Source organism: Dromaius novaehollandiae, chromosome 2 (assembly GCF_036370855.1).
Source record: "Dromaius novaehollandiae isolate bDroNov1 chromosome 2, bDroNov1.hap1, whole genome shotgun sequence".
In the NCBI taxonomy this organism is placed as follows: domain Eukaryota; kingdom Metazoa; phylum Chordata; class Aves; order Casuariiformes; family Dromaiidae; genus Dromaius; species Dromaius novaehollandiae.
In genome coordinates, this window is record NC_088099.1 from 115,464,928 (window position 1) to 115,483,575 (window position 18,648).

The following is an 18,648-nucleotide window of genomic DNA, read 5'->3' on the forward strand; positions in this document are numbered from 1 at the left end:
ATGCATATATTATTACATCCAATATAAACATGTTCGCCAGAACCATACTGGCTGCTCTACTTTTTCCTGCTTACATCCCTGCAGGAGGAAAAGCACACCATCACTTTGCAATGGCAGTCTCTGAGTGTGTAATGGCTCTAAATCACGTGCTCCTCCCAATCCCTTACAAAGGTGAAATGTACAGGCTAGAAAAGGCTTTATTTGTCCTTCAGACAAGCCAGAGAAGCCTCTGGCACCTCTATCTTGTGTCTTCATGATCAGAGGAATCAGGGGATGAGAAAGGAGAGAAGCTAACTCCCTCTGCAGGTGCACTGGGTATAATTTAGCTGCCCCTAAGCATTTGGTCCACTGTCTCACATGGAGGGATCTCAGAGATTCATGGTTTGTGTGAGAAACCTTCTCCTCAGAAGCAGTCCTGAGCTTCAGCTGCTAAACAGAAGAATAAATTTGCTCCTTTACGTTCATTAGCCCTGTACTGGCAGGAGTAGGTAGTTTCTGGCACAACCCTATAAAATTCTGCTCTACTCCAGCTACTACCTCTTCTTACTTGGATCACTGCTGCTGTCAGGCTGCCCAGGAACTAACTAGAATTATGCAAGACTTTTCTGACAGTCCTACAGATTTCTGTCTGTAGCTCAGTTTAAAAGCTACAGTCTAATAATAATAATAGTAATAATAATAAAACCTTTCCTGCATACTTGTAAATGAAATAGAGCTTTGATTCTGATATCTATAATAAGTTTTTAAAAATATTTTGTTTTGTAACAGGGCATTTGGGACAGATGAAATGCCAGGCTTTCTTTGATTTGCTAGCATGCAACACAGTCCTGTCGCTTTGATTGCTTGCTTCGTTCTTGTGAGTCTCAGTTTCACAACTGATGCAATCTCACTGGCTACACTTTGCATTTGGGCCATTGCCTTGAAATTGGGAAGAACCCTGATCAGAGAGAATCCCTGCCCAGACTCTCCCCCAGGGAGGCGGAGGGCCAGAGAGACCCCGGGAGGCAGAAGAAAGCAACTGAGATCTGGTTTCTTGACCTCCCATGTCAAAGCCAGGCACTTCACTGCACGAAAACAATGGCCAAGAAAAATGACAGAAAGAAGATCTGGAAATGAATGATGCCTTTGGTCTGCTAGACACTACAGATAGCAACTGTTTTTCACTCCAGGGATCCTGAGGTGGCAGTGTAGACTTTAAAGGAGCTCAAGGAATACTGTAGGGAAGAAAGGAAATGAAGGGGAGAAGGAGAAGGAAAACGAGCCAAGATGAGATATTTCCCTCGTGAAACAAAGAGAAAAAATGAACAGATGCTACCTTGAGACAGATTATCATTAATCTAGCCATAACCCCTGCAGATAGGGTCAAGAAAGGTATTTCAGCAGAAGCATCTCCCATGGGATTCAGGGGTTATACGAAAGATTACAGATAAGAAGTTCAAACAAAAATATAATTACTCAGAGAAGCTAATGCAATACTAATGGATACAATGCCTCCATGCCCTACATCTCTCAACAGACAGGAACATCATGTTACAGATGTTGTCATTTGAATAGTGGAAGAGATCAAACCTGTGGTATACCAGAGTAAAGAAGTCCTAGGCTGGATTCACTATGTGATTTCTTCTACCTAGTTTCCTTTAATTATTCCAATCATAACCATCTTCTGCTGGTTCCCCCGCGAGGCTGAGATATGTACAAGGCAACATCTACCTTATTCCTTGTAGTCCCACCCTTTGCAGACACTGCTGTTGCTCAGTTCAATATTTCGTTAAACCACTCCGAAAACTAACAGCTCCATTTATTAGAAAAAATACAGGCCTTTAGCAACATAACTTATCAAGTGAGTTGTGGTCTTAATATGCAGCATAGCCTCTTTGCTGTTAATACATTTGCAGTCACACAAAGCATGACAAAGCATGTCTGGGGCTTAGGAAGAGTGAATTTTCAATGTCATTGTACAATAAATACTAATACTAAAATAGGGAAAACTTTCCTGTATCCCAACACCATCACCCTAGCGATGTATTCTATCACTTTGGATATTTAAAATGACAGAAATTGAAACTGGTGTTCAGCTACCTACAAATGCAGAAATGCCATGATAGCATCAAAAAGGCAGGAATTGCACCTTTTACCTGGGGAAGATTCCATTTCAGCCTTAAGCAAAGTGAATGAAAATGACTCAGCTTATTATACGCCCTTTTAAAGTCTAATTCAACAATTATGGCAAAATCTCAGTGCCTAGAAAAACTGCTGTTGACAGTATTTGCATGACTGATTTGGGAACCAAATATTTAGGAAGCTACAAACAATGTCAACAGGCTAAGTGAAGAATGAATTCAATCCATGATTTTATAGAGAATATGCTCCATCCTGCTGAACTGGTAGCACTGATTGAACTAGACTTAATATGGGACAGTAATACCAATACTGAAATACGGCAGTAACTTCTTTAACACATATCTGTCCCTATCCCCTCTCCCCCTCCAGAAAGTATATACTATATCCCAGTTTTATTTATAATAAAGTTAGTCTTTCAGGCTCACCCTACAAGAGTATATAGAATCCACAACTTCTGAAAAAATCTCAGAACTCAATTCAAATCTCTGTGTGTTAGTTTAGAAAAACAAGACACAGCTTTTATCTATGTGGAAAGAACCAAGTCTCTAGGCTGTGTAAGTATTCAATTTTCCTACAGTCGTATTGGTTTACATAGTAAATGTCTCCTACCTTCAGCAAACAAGCAGTGTAAACTGAAACTGCCCCTTTAAGGAGCGAAAACCTCCAAACCCTCAACCCATCTGCAAATTAACTGCTTGACACTGAGGGAGCAAGGACTGTAACTGAGCATAATTGTGTGACCAGCATCGCAATCAATCACTTCTGATACCTCACCCTCACTCTCTCTGTAGTACAGATTTATTTTAAAAACCCCAAACCTGCAGAATGTTATAGATTATGGTTTCTCACTTGACTCATCTGGGCTGATGTGGTTTTGAAAAGTCCGGGTACCTTCAGAAATGACTATGGATTTCCTACTTGTAGGTATCAGAAAAATAATAATAAACGTGCCCAGAAAAGATGAATGAAAGCACAGCTATTCCTCCATGAGTAACTTCGGTAATCTTATCTCTTGCAGCTCGAGAAAGCTATTTTATGTAGTCAGACCACTGCCCTGGGGGTTCACAAAACTTCAGAAAGAGCTAATAAAGAAAAGGGATTTACTTACTGGTGGTCTGAGTGCTAAGGATTATTTATACTTTTTCTACAGACAAACGGTAGGGAATGTATATATAAGCCTTGGCTATAAAGCAGTACAATCGGATCCAAAAGAATCAGAAGGAACAAGGAATCAGCATAAGAAATAATGACTTCAGAAAGATTTTTAACAATAATCATGTAGTGTATTTTAATTAAAAATAAAATTTTAGTTCTGAGCTGACTTCATTTCTCTGCATGGAAGCTATATATTGGACCTCTGCACTCAAAGCATGTGGCACATAGCCCACTAATGCATTTCTCAGCTATAAGGATTTACTAAAACACCCTCCTTGCTATTTTGGGCACTGCTGATTATCCAAAAATTTCAATATTGGCATTATAGACTTTGCCAGATGCAAGAGGACTCCTGGGACATCCCCAATTCATTTAAGTCTAGCTTACATGACAATTACAGAAGCCCACGTTTATTTCGGGTTACATGTTTCTATGATACCAGTCTATGTAACTATGCATATTTAAAGATTCAGAAGAGATCACAAGCTTAGTCTAACAGATCAGACACATCAAACAGTTCAGACACATTGATGTTTTTCTGTTCAGTGTGCCCTCTACTTGGAAAAAGCAAACTGATGGACTTATTCTAGTTCCAGGAGCAATTGCAGTTGAGAATGCAGAACTGTTTCTAACATCTCTAGCTATTTTCAAACTGATGCAGAAGTCTGATATGGGATGACTGCATATTTCCTAAAATTATCCAGAAGTCATTCTTAACAGTCTAAATACCATTAATCTTTTGGAAATGTTGTTATTAAAAAATAACAAATCCCTCTGATTATTAGGGACTTTTGGAAAATCTGCTAAGCTTGTGCTTTCTGCCACAGGGACTAGGACAATCACGATCGGCCTGGGGCAAGGAACCACAAATTAAGCCTCTGTACAGAGATCCAGAAGCCAGCACTGAAAAAATGCTAGGGAAGAGAGAGACACTGGGATAACTGAACTTAGGACAGACTCCCAGGCTCCAAAGCTCAACTTAGATATATGGGCAAAGTGTACTTCAACTGCGCCCCAAACTATCAAAACCTTAAAAAACCAGAGGATATGTTTTCACTTGCATTTCTATGAAAAAGTTCATTGTTTGTAGAGTGACTTTTCCTACAGGAATAGTTCTGTCCTCTTTGAGTCATACAAAAAGTATCAGGCAACAGGACCTCTAGTCCTATACAGTCCTTTTTAGTAATTTTTCAACATTATTTTATGCTTCGTGAATGATATTTCTGTACAGAGGGTGTACCTGTGACGTACTCCTATCCTAAGCCACCAAACTCGATGACTAGTGTTGGGATAGACAATATCAGCCAGCTTTGATAATATTAAGAGCCCAACATGATTAATATTTCTAGGAATACTGGTAAAAGAACTGTCTCTCATTTCCCTACTTTAGCACAACTTGAAATGACTTGTGAAAAATCAAATAACATTATGCACCTAACTGCTGTGCAGCACCATTGTTGCCTAAGTACTTAATCTCAATAATAATCATAATATACCATTTTGGTATCGAATTCAAACTGATGGACAACAATAAAAGCTACCTGTGCAACTCTGTATTTTAACTGGGCATACATCTTACTCCTAGCAATGTAATGAAGCCTCTTCTTGAAAGCAACTTGTACAGTTACAATCTGTAACTATCTGCCCCAGATTCTGGGGCTGAATTTTCATTAAACTGAATTCCCCAAATGCTCTGTCGGGGGCACTGCCTTGAGCAAACACAGACAGTACGAACACTCATTTTTCTGTCTGTTGCTGGGGTTTGCATGACTGTAGTTACGTTAGCTCCTGGCTAATGTTTAATGATCTCCAAAGGCAGACAAAGCCTCTGTCTATATCTTAGTCAAAATGAAAATCTCAGACATAAAAGCTAATGGTCATTGGTCAGCACGCTGGGGCTCATTCTCACCTGAACTACAGGCTCATCCGGTTCATCCACCACAGTTACACAATAAACTACAGGGTATTTTTCCTGCTCTGACCAATGTCCCTGGGGTTTTGCCCATCAAAAAAAGCATCAGGAGAAAGCAAAGTTCTGTCAGTGCTGGCTGCCATGCTGGGAACACTAGTCATTACAAGTGCAGATCGCTAATGACATCGTCTCTATTCTTCCTTTTTTCCCACCTAGAATTTGCTGCTAAAAGTCAAAAGACCTACTGCAGAGTTAATGAGTGTTATGAAATTTGCTCTGATCTTAAGAACAAAAGAACTCCTGGAGGACTGATGACCGCCAGACCAAAAAATCTGCTACCTGACTGGGGAGAAGGGTGGAGAATACAATAGTTCTCAGGAAAGGGAGAGTGGGAGGAAAGGCTCTGGCAGAGGCACTTAAGCCTATTAACAAGAAGTATAATTCTTAATAGCAGTACTCAACAACTTTTTTTTTTTAATCTCTTGACTGGCTAACTAGCTAATACAAGATAAAATGGAAATAGCTCGCTGCCAAATACGCGCAGCTGTAGGTCCACCTCTGATGATTCATCTGCAGCTCAAGGCATCTGCCAATTTTTTCTTTTTTAATTTTAATTTAGGATGGCTCTAGAAATGGCAGAGATTGCAGTCTACTAGGGAAAGGGAGCCCACAGCACATAAGGAAATCAGCATACAAGACAATGGTAACTATTTTAGTGCATAGATGCTTGGTTGGATGTCACAGCTTGCATTTACAATGACTAATCAGTAAACTTAAATATGACACCCAGTATAGAAATGGTAAATTAGCAATGGCAGAGTATTTTAAATGATGTTTCTAAAAATACAGCATGTTTTATAATCCATACGAACTTCCTCAGTTAAAAATTAAATTTGAATAAGATATGCATTTATCTCAGATCTGTGTAACTCCACAAATTTCAGTGAAGTTGCATGGCGCATAAACAGGTGGAGAACTTGGTCCAAAATATTTCCTCATAGCACAGCCTGATTTTGCCTGCTCCTTTCTGGGAACTTACTTCCCTTTCTTTCCCCAAACAAGGAGCAAAATAACACATAGATTGCACAATTTCCTTTGGAAGAACTGATGTAGCCAAACTACAAAGCTACTACATTTGTATCACACTAACGAAAAGATAGGTCTTTTCCTGAAGTCATTGTAAGAGCATCCCAAAGAGCCAGGACAGCCCTATTCCATCTACTATTAACAGTCTCTATGACTGCAAAACTGGGGACAAAACTTGTTTGTAAGGCTTACAGAAACATTTTGGTTGACATGTTTTCCATTGTCACAGGAAAAAGGGAAAAAAAGTATAATCCAATTTCTTTCAGTAATGAAAGTGTTTCATTTAATGTTTCATTTGTTTCAATTTTTTTTTTTGGCTTAGCTTTGAGACATGAATCATATTAGAATATTAATTTAAACATATTTAGTAATTATGGCAACAACATACTATATGACTTACTATATTATACTCCTCTGACATTTCAAAAACAACATTTAAATGGTCCCAAACTGAATGTTTTTCTGAAGGGCTATTTCATAGAAAATATAGTCTTTTCATCTCAGCCTGGAACGAATTCTGGAAGGAATTTGCTAAATTCACAGAAGAACCCTTCTCGTTCATCACCTGTTGACAGCAGTGAATGAAACAAAGGCTTCGGCTAAATAATGAATCATATAATGGTATCACTAAGGGCAGTATCAAAATGAAAACAGTCTTTACTTGCTAAAAGTTATGTTTCATCTCGCCCTCATTTTTTGCCTGGTGTATTAGTGCTCTGTTCTTTTAAATCCATCCAGGTAACGGTAACTCACACCATTTATGCACGATCTTTATTCTTGAAAAAGTAGTAATATGTACACAGCAACAAACGGAAATGCTTGTACATGTCTAACCAATGCTGTATTTTCAACAGAACAACTGGGAAAGAAACTGCTAAGTTCTGAAAACTGTTACTTAAGCATGAAAATTTCTTGTAGACATGATAGTGATAATTATGATACCTACTACTTTTCAATTAAGAAAATTCATAACATAACTATATTCAAAGGACTCTAATGCACAGTATGAGGCATTGGAAACTGTTATAAAACTAAATGTTTCTTTAAATTATTGATCATGTTGTTTGTTTTTATCTCAGTGCAACTTTTTAAAAATTTGGTTTTCATAAAGGAACTTTCAACATCAGCATTCACTACTTATGCTTGGAACGACATGGCAGAAAGTGCGTCACTGATGACAAAGAAGTTACTTACAGGTAATAAGTGTAGGAGTGATAGCTTCTTCTGCCATGATGGTGGAAGGATTAGGCAGTGGTGGAAAAGATGAAATGGAAGGAAAGAAAAGCCAAATATTAATGTATGAAAAATCAAGATGAAACTGAGACCAGAACTGGCGACACAAATGAAAGGTAGCAAGAATGCCTATCTGGGCATATCATGCAACGAGTCTGGAACGGACAAAGGGCATATCCAATCTCCATAAAATTTTATGCAATACAGTATATAATGCTTCTCCAACTGTTAAATTAAACCGGCTTCAGGTAAACCTACTAGCTGAGGAATGATACTTAATGTATATATATATATCTGCATATAATGCACACACAAACACTCCCAATTAAAGTGATAAATACCTTTGATTTACATTTCAACTGGATTAGGAATAAGGATGTGGAATTTCTAATATGTTAGTAAGAAGTTTAATAATGAGGAACTTCAGAATATCTATTAAGTAGCTTCTCTTCTTGTTATAGTACTGTAGAATTTTTGGCTATCTCTTTCTTTTCTTAGAGAAATCAAATGTTAATTTATTCAGCCATTGACAGGGCTAGGACTTGTTTCCAGAGGGGAAAATAAATGGCCACAGAGCAATATATTTCAGCTTTTTAAAAATTCATTTAGTTTCTGAAGAAAAAGTTACTCTGTGTCTGCAATTGCGTCCATAATTGTGTCCACACAGCCGCCTTTAAGTTACTTTACACTGAGTAAATTTCCCTTCTTCTTGCACAAATAAAAAGGCTATGCTTTATGATTAAAATGATTTTAGTGGCATTTCCCCATGTGGCAGAGGAAAAACTAAGAACTGATCCTGTGTCCCTGTTATTCCTGTCCATGGGTTTGTCACAACAAACAAGCTGGAGTCCCAGCATCGCCATCCCTGCAGATGCAGACCCAGCCAGTCCTTCCTGTCTCACGTTCTGCACACCCAGACCCTCCTTAACCCAGACAGGCACCGCACGAACACAAAGCATACATGCCCTCCAGCTAAGCTTTTCTGCTTTATTTCTCTCCCTCCTTCCGTTATGAGCCCACTGCAGGTAGGATTGCAACTGTCCGAAAGGGGCAAGTTGCAGCCTAAATGAATCCTGTACGTTGACTCTAATTAAAAAGAGGCTTGGGTTCTTAAAACATCTCTGAACGTAACTTCAAGTAACACTCACGTGTTGGTAAGATGAAAAGACTGAAAGAAACTGTGCAGGCATTTATAATTTTTACAGCACATACATACAGCCCTTTGACTATAGAAGAAACATGTAAACAGGCCTTGCAAAGGACTATAACTAATGTTAACTTGCCTCTAGCTACATGCTTCAGGCATTCCTTTGAAAACCAGGCTTTCATCAAATTTTCCCTCTCATCTCCTTTGTGTGAAGATGCTGTTAGAAATATTTCCCAGATTTTATTCCCATTTTTCTGATGCAAACAGTATTGTTCAAACACAAGAGGCTAGATATTGAATATTTAATCATGTAGCACATCTGCAAAATGTACACCTGTTAAAGCTGAGTTTTAAAAGATGGCTAAAAATAGAGTGAGGGGAAAGCTGCAGAAACAGTGGCACACTGACTCCACCAGCACAGTCCCCACTGTATTCAGTAAGGGTACAGGACTGGGTCCAACGAAACAGATCCACTTACCCACTCTATTAAGGAGAGGTTGTTTTTGTATCTGGTTCAGTCGTAATTATGTTTCCCCCAATCTTTCTTTTCAGAATTACTCATTCTCTCACTCTCATTTAGAATCTTATGACACCGCCAACCCTATTTCTTGCCATATGTTGCCATGACAGGGATTTAATGTAGTTAGTATAAATGTTCTCATACTTCTAAAAGTTGTGTAATAATTTGAGAAACAACAATAAATATAATTAATCAGTGATACACTGCTGGTATTTATATACAGAATTCTGCCAGATATGTTATAGAGATGAACAATTTTGTATGAAAAAAATGCTGAAAATTCATGTCCTTTAATTTGTGAGACTATGTCAACTTAAATATTTGCATGAGATAAGAAAAATTAAAGGTTTCAAGCTCTGGTTATTTTCACATTGTTATAACTGTGAGATTTGCCATATGAAAGTTTGTGAAAAAACAGCGCTGTGGTTTTTGATTCTCAAGAACACCAGACACTGACAAAAAACAGGTAGAAAGAATGAAATTTGAAACCTACAAGAAACAGAAAACTTCAGACTTGTTCTCTGATCACATGCAAAAGCATAATTCATGATTGGAGAGATTTAGCTTTGTTTTAGAAATGTAGACAAGTTACATTTTATTTCCTACACAACGTATAGAAACTTGCTCTCTCTCTGTATGTGGAAGATTCTTCCTGTAAAAGAGACCAACTGAAAGATTTTGGTCGACCTAGGACAAATTTTCATCTGTACATGGCACTGTTCATGGCTCTTCAGACACTTTCCACTGGCGATGCTGTTTCATGCCAATAAACTGATTCTGTGTACAGTGAAAATATGAAGCACTTTTATATCCTTCAGGACTGAAGACATACATAAATTTCATAAATATGACTTGTAGAATATGGCCCCACTACAAACAGTTACCAAAACCAATGCACTTGGCTACAGGAGGATTGTCCCACTAGAAAGGGAAACTTCTGGAACTGTATAATTACACTAGAGTGATTTCTTTCATCATACTCTCTTACTAGTGGAAAGCTGAGGCATAGAGACAGGTGAAAACAGAAACTAAAGATATGCACAGGAAAACACCTTTTTATGGAGAAATACAATGATCACAAACTCTAGTCTAAAACTGGAGAAGAAGCCGAAGTAATCAAATTTTAATAACCACTTGCTTACTGCACTCCCACAGCAGCAGCAAGATGGTGGCCCAGAGGGAAACTGCTGTCCCAAAGACATATACACCCTCAAGCAAAACTTTGACCAATAAATCTGATTTCTCAACTTCTGCATCTTTTTTAAACTTAACTGAAATAAAAAAGAAAATAAAAGAATAAAGCAGTGGGGTTCTGATGTTTCCGAGTTTTGATTTAATTGCTATTGTTTTTCCAAAGGTTGTGGAACAGTTCTCTCATTTCCACTGCTCTACTTGACCAAAGGGTGACCTTACTTGCTGCATTTTTTATTTTTTATTTTTCACAAAGTCCCATGCAGAATATCAAAGGCTGGTAGAGATCAAGGGCCTTGCCTGAGGTTTGTCCTATTCAAGACCAGATTCAAAATCCACTGTATTGTGGAAAAATTTTGTGGAAACACATGTGTTGGCTTCCACTGGCTTTGTATTAACTCTTAAGTGAGAGATTCGGAGTACAGCTGAAGAGAGGACAGCATACTGGTATTATTCTGACTTTACAGAGAAGGAGAGTCTCATCGACTTGACCATATTGATATTAGAAACAGCCTGAAGGTTACTAGTCTACGTGACATGAAATCTTTATGCAGAAATGTGGATGAATGGCTAAAGAAAAGATAGACCGATAAAGAACCTGGAACAGCCAGGTGGGGAGAGAAAGAGTAAAGCACTAATGGTCTTACCCTGACCCAGGTGACAGGCACACAAATCTGGGAGTATGGTTAAAGACTGACTGCGCACACAGAACAGGTTTTAGCATCTGTGATGTTTCTCCCCTCGCTACTGACTCCGTACCATATCTTGAAGAGTTAGGTCACCTAATCTCTCTGCAACTCAGTTTGCAATATAAGAGTAACTACTTCTGAAGACCATTATATAGTGAAATTAACAATGATGCTTAATGACTAGTGATATTTGCAAATAGAGACTACCTACAGCTTTGACAGTGAACACAGCCAAAGCACATCTGTGCTGCACTCAAAACTGCTTTGGGAATTGGTCTTGCCTTTTGGCTGTCCACTGAATTAAAACCCAAAGAGGCTGACCTGTGAAAATCATGTGCTTGGCACCAACCATGTAAAGAATGGTTGCCGTACTTAGATGGCTCTCCAACCCAAAGGAGCATGTTGGACAAAGACATGCTTATCACATACAGTGAAAGTACTTTCCAGTTCTCTTGACAATGGAAACTAGTGGCTTGAGATTAAGTTAATGAAGCACTGTGAAGCCCCAGAGACAGAGTAAGTTTAATCTACCAGTGAGATCTGGAGATCAAGTATAAAAGGATCCATTTTTGTGAAAGAGTTACAGATAGTATATGCCTTAAGATAGCAGCATGTCAATGAGATATTGCCGCAGCCAACTCCAATCAAGAAAAATTTCAGAGTACATAGATTCAGCATGGTGAAACCTAACATTGTAGCCTGATGAGTCTACCATTCATAGTGCAGTGGGGAAAGTGGTTCTCAGAGGAGAGGTGCCACAGAATTACAAAATGCTGTTTTATTTTTCAGTCAGTTCTTTACTCAACTAAAACTCCTGTTAAAGTAAATGAAATGAAATGATCAAGTGCAGTAGTCAAATGATACACTAGTCTGATAAGACTGTTTCATGAAATAGCAGCCAAAGTGTCATAAAGCAGCACAAACACTACAGTTAGACTAAGCTTGCAGGATGACTTATACATTTTCTTCAGATGCATAATGTATACACAGTAACTGAACCAAGGTGAAACCACAGGAACTCTCAGCAGCATAGTGAATTAATGCACCAATAACAATCTACTGAATAATCAGTTCATCTTTTGCTTAAGTCATGAGTGTAATTGTATTCAAGACCTTCTATGCTACAGCATCTGTGTTAGGGGTCTGGGACACAATATACCTATCTTCTGAAACTCTCATTAAAGCCTAGTCATATCCTACTACACAGAAGAGCCACTCTTACTTTTTAATATTTGCCTCAACTCATTTTACAGTTTGATTTGTTCAAGGCTGCAGCATGAGTTGGGGACATGTTTAAATAAGTTATTGGTATCATTCTTTCTGTACTACACAATAAAATTGTGTGTATCTGGCAACATAGTTCCTAGACAGGGTTATTGTACTTTCAATAGTTTCATCCTTGTCACAAGCAGATTTATTCCAAACCTCAAAGAAGCTCACATAATATACTTTTTTTTCAACAGAATTACTATGAATAATAATTACTGTGCTGTCATGGACAGAAGGAATCAAGTACTCTTCTACATTAACATCCACTGAAACACTTGGGATTTGAGCCTTCCTAACTCTAACAATTAGACTATCAAACAGCTTTTCCCTAGAGAATGAAGCGAGATGGAACATTATCCATTCGGCCACAGACCCTAACATCCTCTTTAGTTTGAAACTATTTGGACTTTCTGCTGCAGTGCTCTCTGTGCAAGATTAAGAAGATCTTGTCTCCCTTAGATGAATCTATCCTACCTTTAGCACAAATGATTAAGGGAAGTCTCAGAACTGGAAGAGAAAGGGTGATGAATACCAGTCAGGAATAATGTGAAGTAGGATTGACCAGACAATGCAAGAAGCCTTCCTCACTGCATGCCAAGTGCTGCGACTGGCCCTAGGGAGGAGCCTGGGAATTCAACTGTTAAAATGGAAGGGGCGAATGATTCAAGGAATCGGAAGTGGGAAGAAAAAAGTACTGCAGATCAGAACAATTTTACCTCTGCTACATAGTAATTTATTGAGAAGATTTGGTTAGTGGGTTTGTTTCATTGCCCTGGTCAGACTTACCCTGGGGCTTAACTCTCACTCTCTTCTGTATGGTGACTTTCGACTGCTTTTTCTACCTCTTGTCATGGACTAGCCCTCTGCCCTGGCCACAGCTCACCTTTCTCTGCGTAGAGCCCTTCACACTTCATTCATGGCCCCACTTCTGTCTTCAAGGAAAGTGAAAAGCAGCTATTTCTGTTGCCTGCCCTGAGGCACTGCCAGGGAGCTGCCTCCTTAGCTGTGCACCTCCTCTGTTCCAGTTCTGGAAGAATTTCAGGCAGCTCAGGGGTTTGGACTATCTCACACCTGCCAAGCTAGTTAACGCACAATTAAATCACTAGACTGCAGATAATGTTGGGATGAGCGAAATCAGGCTGAGATTGCTCACATAGGAAGAAAAGGGGATAATGCAGGGTGAACAAGGCTGAGAGAGGTTATGGGACAGTAAAGTGACAATAGGTAGGAAGTACCAGATATAGAAGGAGAATTTATGACTCAGCCCCTCTACACAGCTGATGCACATTCCCAGCCTCATCTCTAGAGCTGCAAAAGCTCACATGCCTCAGGATACGACCTAAAGCCTTGACTCTATTTGCTAGTGAATTTTTCCCAGTCTAGACTTAGTTGCCATCATGACACAGATTTTTTATCCTGATCCCTGCCACCTCCCCAGCTACGAGATATTTTCTCTCTTTATTTTTTCCCTTTTACAGTGTTGAGAGAAAGGCAACCAGGTTTAAGTCTGGCACTTCTTATGTTGCAGCAGTTTTCAGATGATTTTAAAAGCACAACAATCTCAACGCATGTGTGTGCTGGAAACATTCAGCGCAGTTATAACACTTTCATTTGCTTTCAGGGAATGAAGTTTACGCAGAACAAGACAGACTCAATTTTAGCACAAATTACCTTAGCTTATCAGTTGAGTTACTGTTTGACTGAGGTGTTCTTTTATATTCAAGATGGGCAACTCAAATTTCCGTAGGAAATGAAACTATCTAACTTTCACCTGGCCATCTGGATAGAGTGGAGACTCACCCTTTCAGGATAGAGATACTGCTCTGTTATTAGAGCCCATCACACAGTACTAATGCACAAAGTGCTAGAATCATTAACCTTGAGCTGTTTTTTCTTTCGTCACAAAGCCACAAACATTAATTCGTAGAAAATGCTGTGGGATAAAAGAGAGATTGTGGTTTTATAAAATCACAACAAGGCTTTGGGGCGGTGGCAGGGAGCAGTACTTCCTAAACTCCGTGGCAAAGGGCACCATGGTGGCTGGATACTTTTGCCGATATCAAACTGAAAACTGCCATAGGAGATGCTATGACATAAACATGTACATAGAAAACATCTATTAATTGCTCACCTTTTCTTCATTACCAGCACAACCCCCAGAAATATAATGACGAACAGCAAGATGCCTGCAATGACTCCAGCAATTTTAACAGTATGGTCGGTCTGCTTTTCAGGCTCTGGATCTGGTTTTCGAGTGGCAGCCCCTATGGAATCAGTAAATGCAAAAGAGGAGGGAGAAAAAGAATAAGGATGTTATTCTTCTGATTTTTATACATTTAACCCACCAACATCATAAATCTTATCCTGGGCCAACAGACATCAATGCTTGATCTTTTGAGAAAAAGCCTGCTTTCATATGCACTGACAGAAATACAATTGTTCATATTATTCCATGCCCTTTTGCTAAACTGCAACACAGGTGCGATACCACAGCCAGGCCTGACCCTTGTATAAAAGCCTCTTCACAGATACAAATTTCTGTATTTTTATTATCTGTTCTGGCTCCCTGTTCTTTCTGCCATTTAGAAACTTGCTAACAACACAATAACTGTCCTAAGCCTTTATCCAAATTTGATTTGCTGGAACATTTTCCTCAATTATTTTTCATAAATGAAGCCGTAATTCCATAACATATTAGCTTAAACACCTGGAAAAGTGAGATAAGCTCATTTACCACGCATTTTACCACCAATTGTTTTTTTACACAATAGACTTTTTTTTTTTGCCTTTGGAAATCTAAATCTAGGTCACATCTGGTAGGCAAAAAGACTCCTTCTAAGCAATTTATTCACGAAGTGGGAAGCAGCTGATGATCACACCACTGGCATCCACATTTAATATCTGTTTAAATGAGATAACCAGTGCCTTATAGCAGCTACTGTCTTAGCTTTTCCAGCTTCTCCATTTAAAAAAAATAACATCATTTGTACTGTTTACTGTATAATGTGATGGAACGTCAAATCCATGTCTGATAAAATATCCATTTCCTCTACTAAATGAGTTCAGGATGAAAAATGTTAAGGAAGCAATATTCAATTCACAAACTGATTTTTTTTTAGGACTTCCATTTTTTTAAAAATGAAAATGTGGTAGCATTTATCATTTGAGACACCATGCCATAAAGTGGACACAGGGATTTATGTGTCACTTGCCTGCTACAGCCTTTTGGGGAAGGAGGAAGGAAGCGTAAAGTCTAAATAAAATATAATATTTTAAGGCCATGCTCATCTCATTGTCTGTTTTCCAAAAGGGATTTTGAAAGCACTAATTATATTTTACTTGTTTCTTCATTTCCTTTTTTGGGAAGAAAACAATTTAATGATCAATTTACATGCAGACATATTTTCTGAAAATTACAAGGAAAAAAATTCCAATGCTTCTTATCAATCATAACCAGCATTTTTAAAGATGGTGAGTACTTCTTATCTCCCACAATTATATCTTTGGTCTGCACCTTCAGAACACCTTACCACCATAAATGATAGGACAACCTGGCAATTTGTACTGATGCCATAAAAGGCGCTAAGCTTCAATCAAAATATATCTGGAACTAACTGTTCCATGTTCTTTGGAAAACTCTGGCCCTGGCACTTTGTGTGACTGATCAGCTAAAGAAAATGATCTGCTATCTGTCTCTGTGTCCAGCCCCACCATAGCACGCTCCACAGTCACTTCCGTATCAATACATTGGAATTCTCAACTAGTAAAATTCCTTCTCCATATGAGTAAAGGTAACAGAATCTGGCTCTAACCATTCTGCTATGCATATGCACAAAATGCTCTTATAAGCAGTTCTATTTTTATTTTTCTTGTATCATACAAATGCTTTTTATAAGGAAACTCTTTATTACTGTAATCTGCACACCACTCAAAAGCGTATGAGATATTTAGAAGATATCTAGAATATCTCTGTGCAGAAGGCAGCTGTTGAGTTGAACTTTGCAAACAGGAAGCAGTGAATCAAGTATGAAGTAAACAGTAAGAGATGATACAGACTTTGCTGTCTTGTTTTAAATCTAAAACCCCAGCAAGGAAAAATGCAAAGTTAACAAGCAACATCTTTTCAAATATAACTTTTAGGACTGCTTTCTTCCAGTCTTGTCTTCATTATCTCCTTCGGGCCACCTTACTATAACACTCACCAGTAATGCCTCCTTTAAATCAAATTCTGCCTCACCGTTTCATTCCTTCCGTTAAGGCTGCTAGTGCTAGCTCACTAGAACCATGAATGCTCAACATCAGAAATAAGTGAAGGCAGCCTTGCTACATTTAATGAGTTTTATCCAATGTCATGTCTCTCTGTGACAGCACAGGGTCCTCACTTCAGTAGAACTGCTAGGGTTACACTATGCAGAGGAGAGAATATCAAAATCTTATTGAGAGTACATGTTTTCCACATGTCATGGAGCACAACTTTTATGGGATGCCTTCAACAATACCATGCATTACCCCATTGGGAACCATGGACAAGCTGGAGAATCCACCACTATTGCAAATCCTCCAAACAAATCCTACCCACAAGGAGAGATACAGAGCCTAACATGAGGATGCTAACACTCCTATATTGCATCAGTGGTTTATCCAATTGAGGGATCATCTCAAATGGGCCAGGGAAAGGTGCTGGTAATGACAACCTGAGGTAAAAATGGAATAAAGCTTCCCACCATGACAGACTCAACCTGATTCATAATAGAGATGGTCTTAAACTGGAAACATGATGTTTTCGACCCTTTTAAAAATTGCTGTCATTAAATATTACAAAATCTAGATATTGACATTAACTCAATTCATATTTGGTTGCATTCAACATTTCATTCTTTCCCTGTCTGAAAGTGGCTCCCTTTCTGTGGGAGTGTCAGTGGGTTCCCAGCCAAATAGGGTAAAAGAAACAAATTTATCAGATGTATTTATTTCTTTAATTTGCTACCTTTCACCTTTCTTGAGCATCTCTTGAGTCTTTTAGTATTAGAAACTCCTGATCATTTTTCTTAATATTATTTAACATTGTTTATACTTGCAATGTAGCTCATGTTATGTTTACATGCAACTAATCAAAGTTTTGTCAGTCTTTCTCATTTCCTACATCTTCCTAACAGCCTTATCTGAATCTCCTCTTATACAGTACTTTCGCTGTGATGCGGTAATCAGTACTGTACCGTATTCTAGCTGAGAACAAACAGTTTTTTCAAAACCAGATTTAAAAAAATTCTCTCTGTGGTATTCCACCCCATTCTTTATCCCCCCTAACATTCTGTTTGGTTTTATTTTGACACCAGATGGACACTGAACAGGTTGCTGATGCATTGTTTACAGCGAAAGCTGCATCCCTTTCTTCAGCGTAGTGATTAATTTTGAACCTTTTATGACTTGAAGGTAATTCACATTTTCCTCCACTGAACACTATGTGGCATTTATCAAAACTGAAATTCAGGTTTGTGCTGCCTGTTTATTCAGTTTGGTTTTGTCCTGCTGAAATTCCTCAGTCCTGTGTGAATTCTATTAACCTGAATCACCGAGTATCATATTCCAGAGCTGCTGCCTCAACATTCACTCTTCCATGTGTTTAATAAGTATATTGTATAGCATATAGTGTTAAACCTTTAAGTACATTAGCTATGATAAAATTTGGCAGTTTATTTCTCTTCAGTTCCTGTCTGATAGGCAGTTTTTGATCCAACATAATACTCTGTCTCTCCCCTCATAACTACTTTTTAACTGACTTTTAACCCATGGCCACATGTACAATTGCATTGGTGCCATGGAGAGAAAAGTAAACTGTGTTTGGAGTTCTGAGCAGCCAGGAGCAGCAGTTGTGAAATCCATTTTGCCAGCTGAGAAACTGTAATGTCAACCTGTGCTTTTAATTTTATTTGTATATGGAAAATGACTGTTGCAAGTCTTAAAAAAACGGTTGGCATTCGATTCTTTTTGACACACTACTGCACCAACACATTCTAAAAAAAACTGAATAAAATGGAATCCTTCTCTATAAAAATATTTAATTATACACTATTGTATCATGATATTCTGGTCCTGGTATTTATCCTATTTACAATTGTTGATTCAACCAATTTGTCAGTTACAGTGATTTTTAAATATATAGCTACAAGACCAGTGGTCTTCTGTATCTCCAGTAGAGTAAGTGTTTTTAATGACAGACCACATTTTGTTGCCAACAGCTGAGCTAAGTTGCTGAGCTAAGCCACTGTATTTGTCTTACAACACTGGACTTAATGACTTATTGGGTTTTTTCTTTGTTTTACTT

The 18,648-nt window shown here is 38.4% G+C and overlaps 1 protein-coding gene across 16 annotated transcripts in view; it reads right to left on the reverse strand.

Moving 5' to 3' along the window:
* The window catches only part of PTPRM (protein tyrosine phosphatase receptor type M), a 482,698-nt gene that overhangs the window by 142,705 nt on the left and 321,345 nt on the right, over positions 1-18,648 (reverse strand). For 9 of the 16 annotated variants that reach the window (XM_064507226.1, XM_064507237.1, XM_064507232.1 and 6 more), the window contains one exon: positions 14,455-14,587. In XM_064507226.1, coding sequence (XP_064363296.1) covers positions 14,455-14,587 — 133 coding nt within the window. Of the gene's footprint in view, positions 1-7,468; positions 7,499-14,454; positions 14,588-18,648 lie in introns of all 16 variants that reach the window. The other 7 variants (XM_064507225.1, XM_064507224.1, XM_064507229.1 and 4 more) reach the window with 1 other exon arrangement.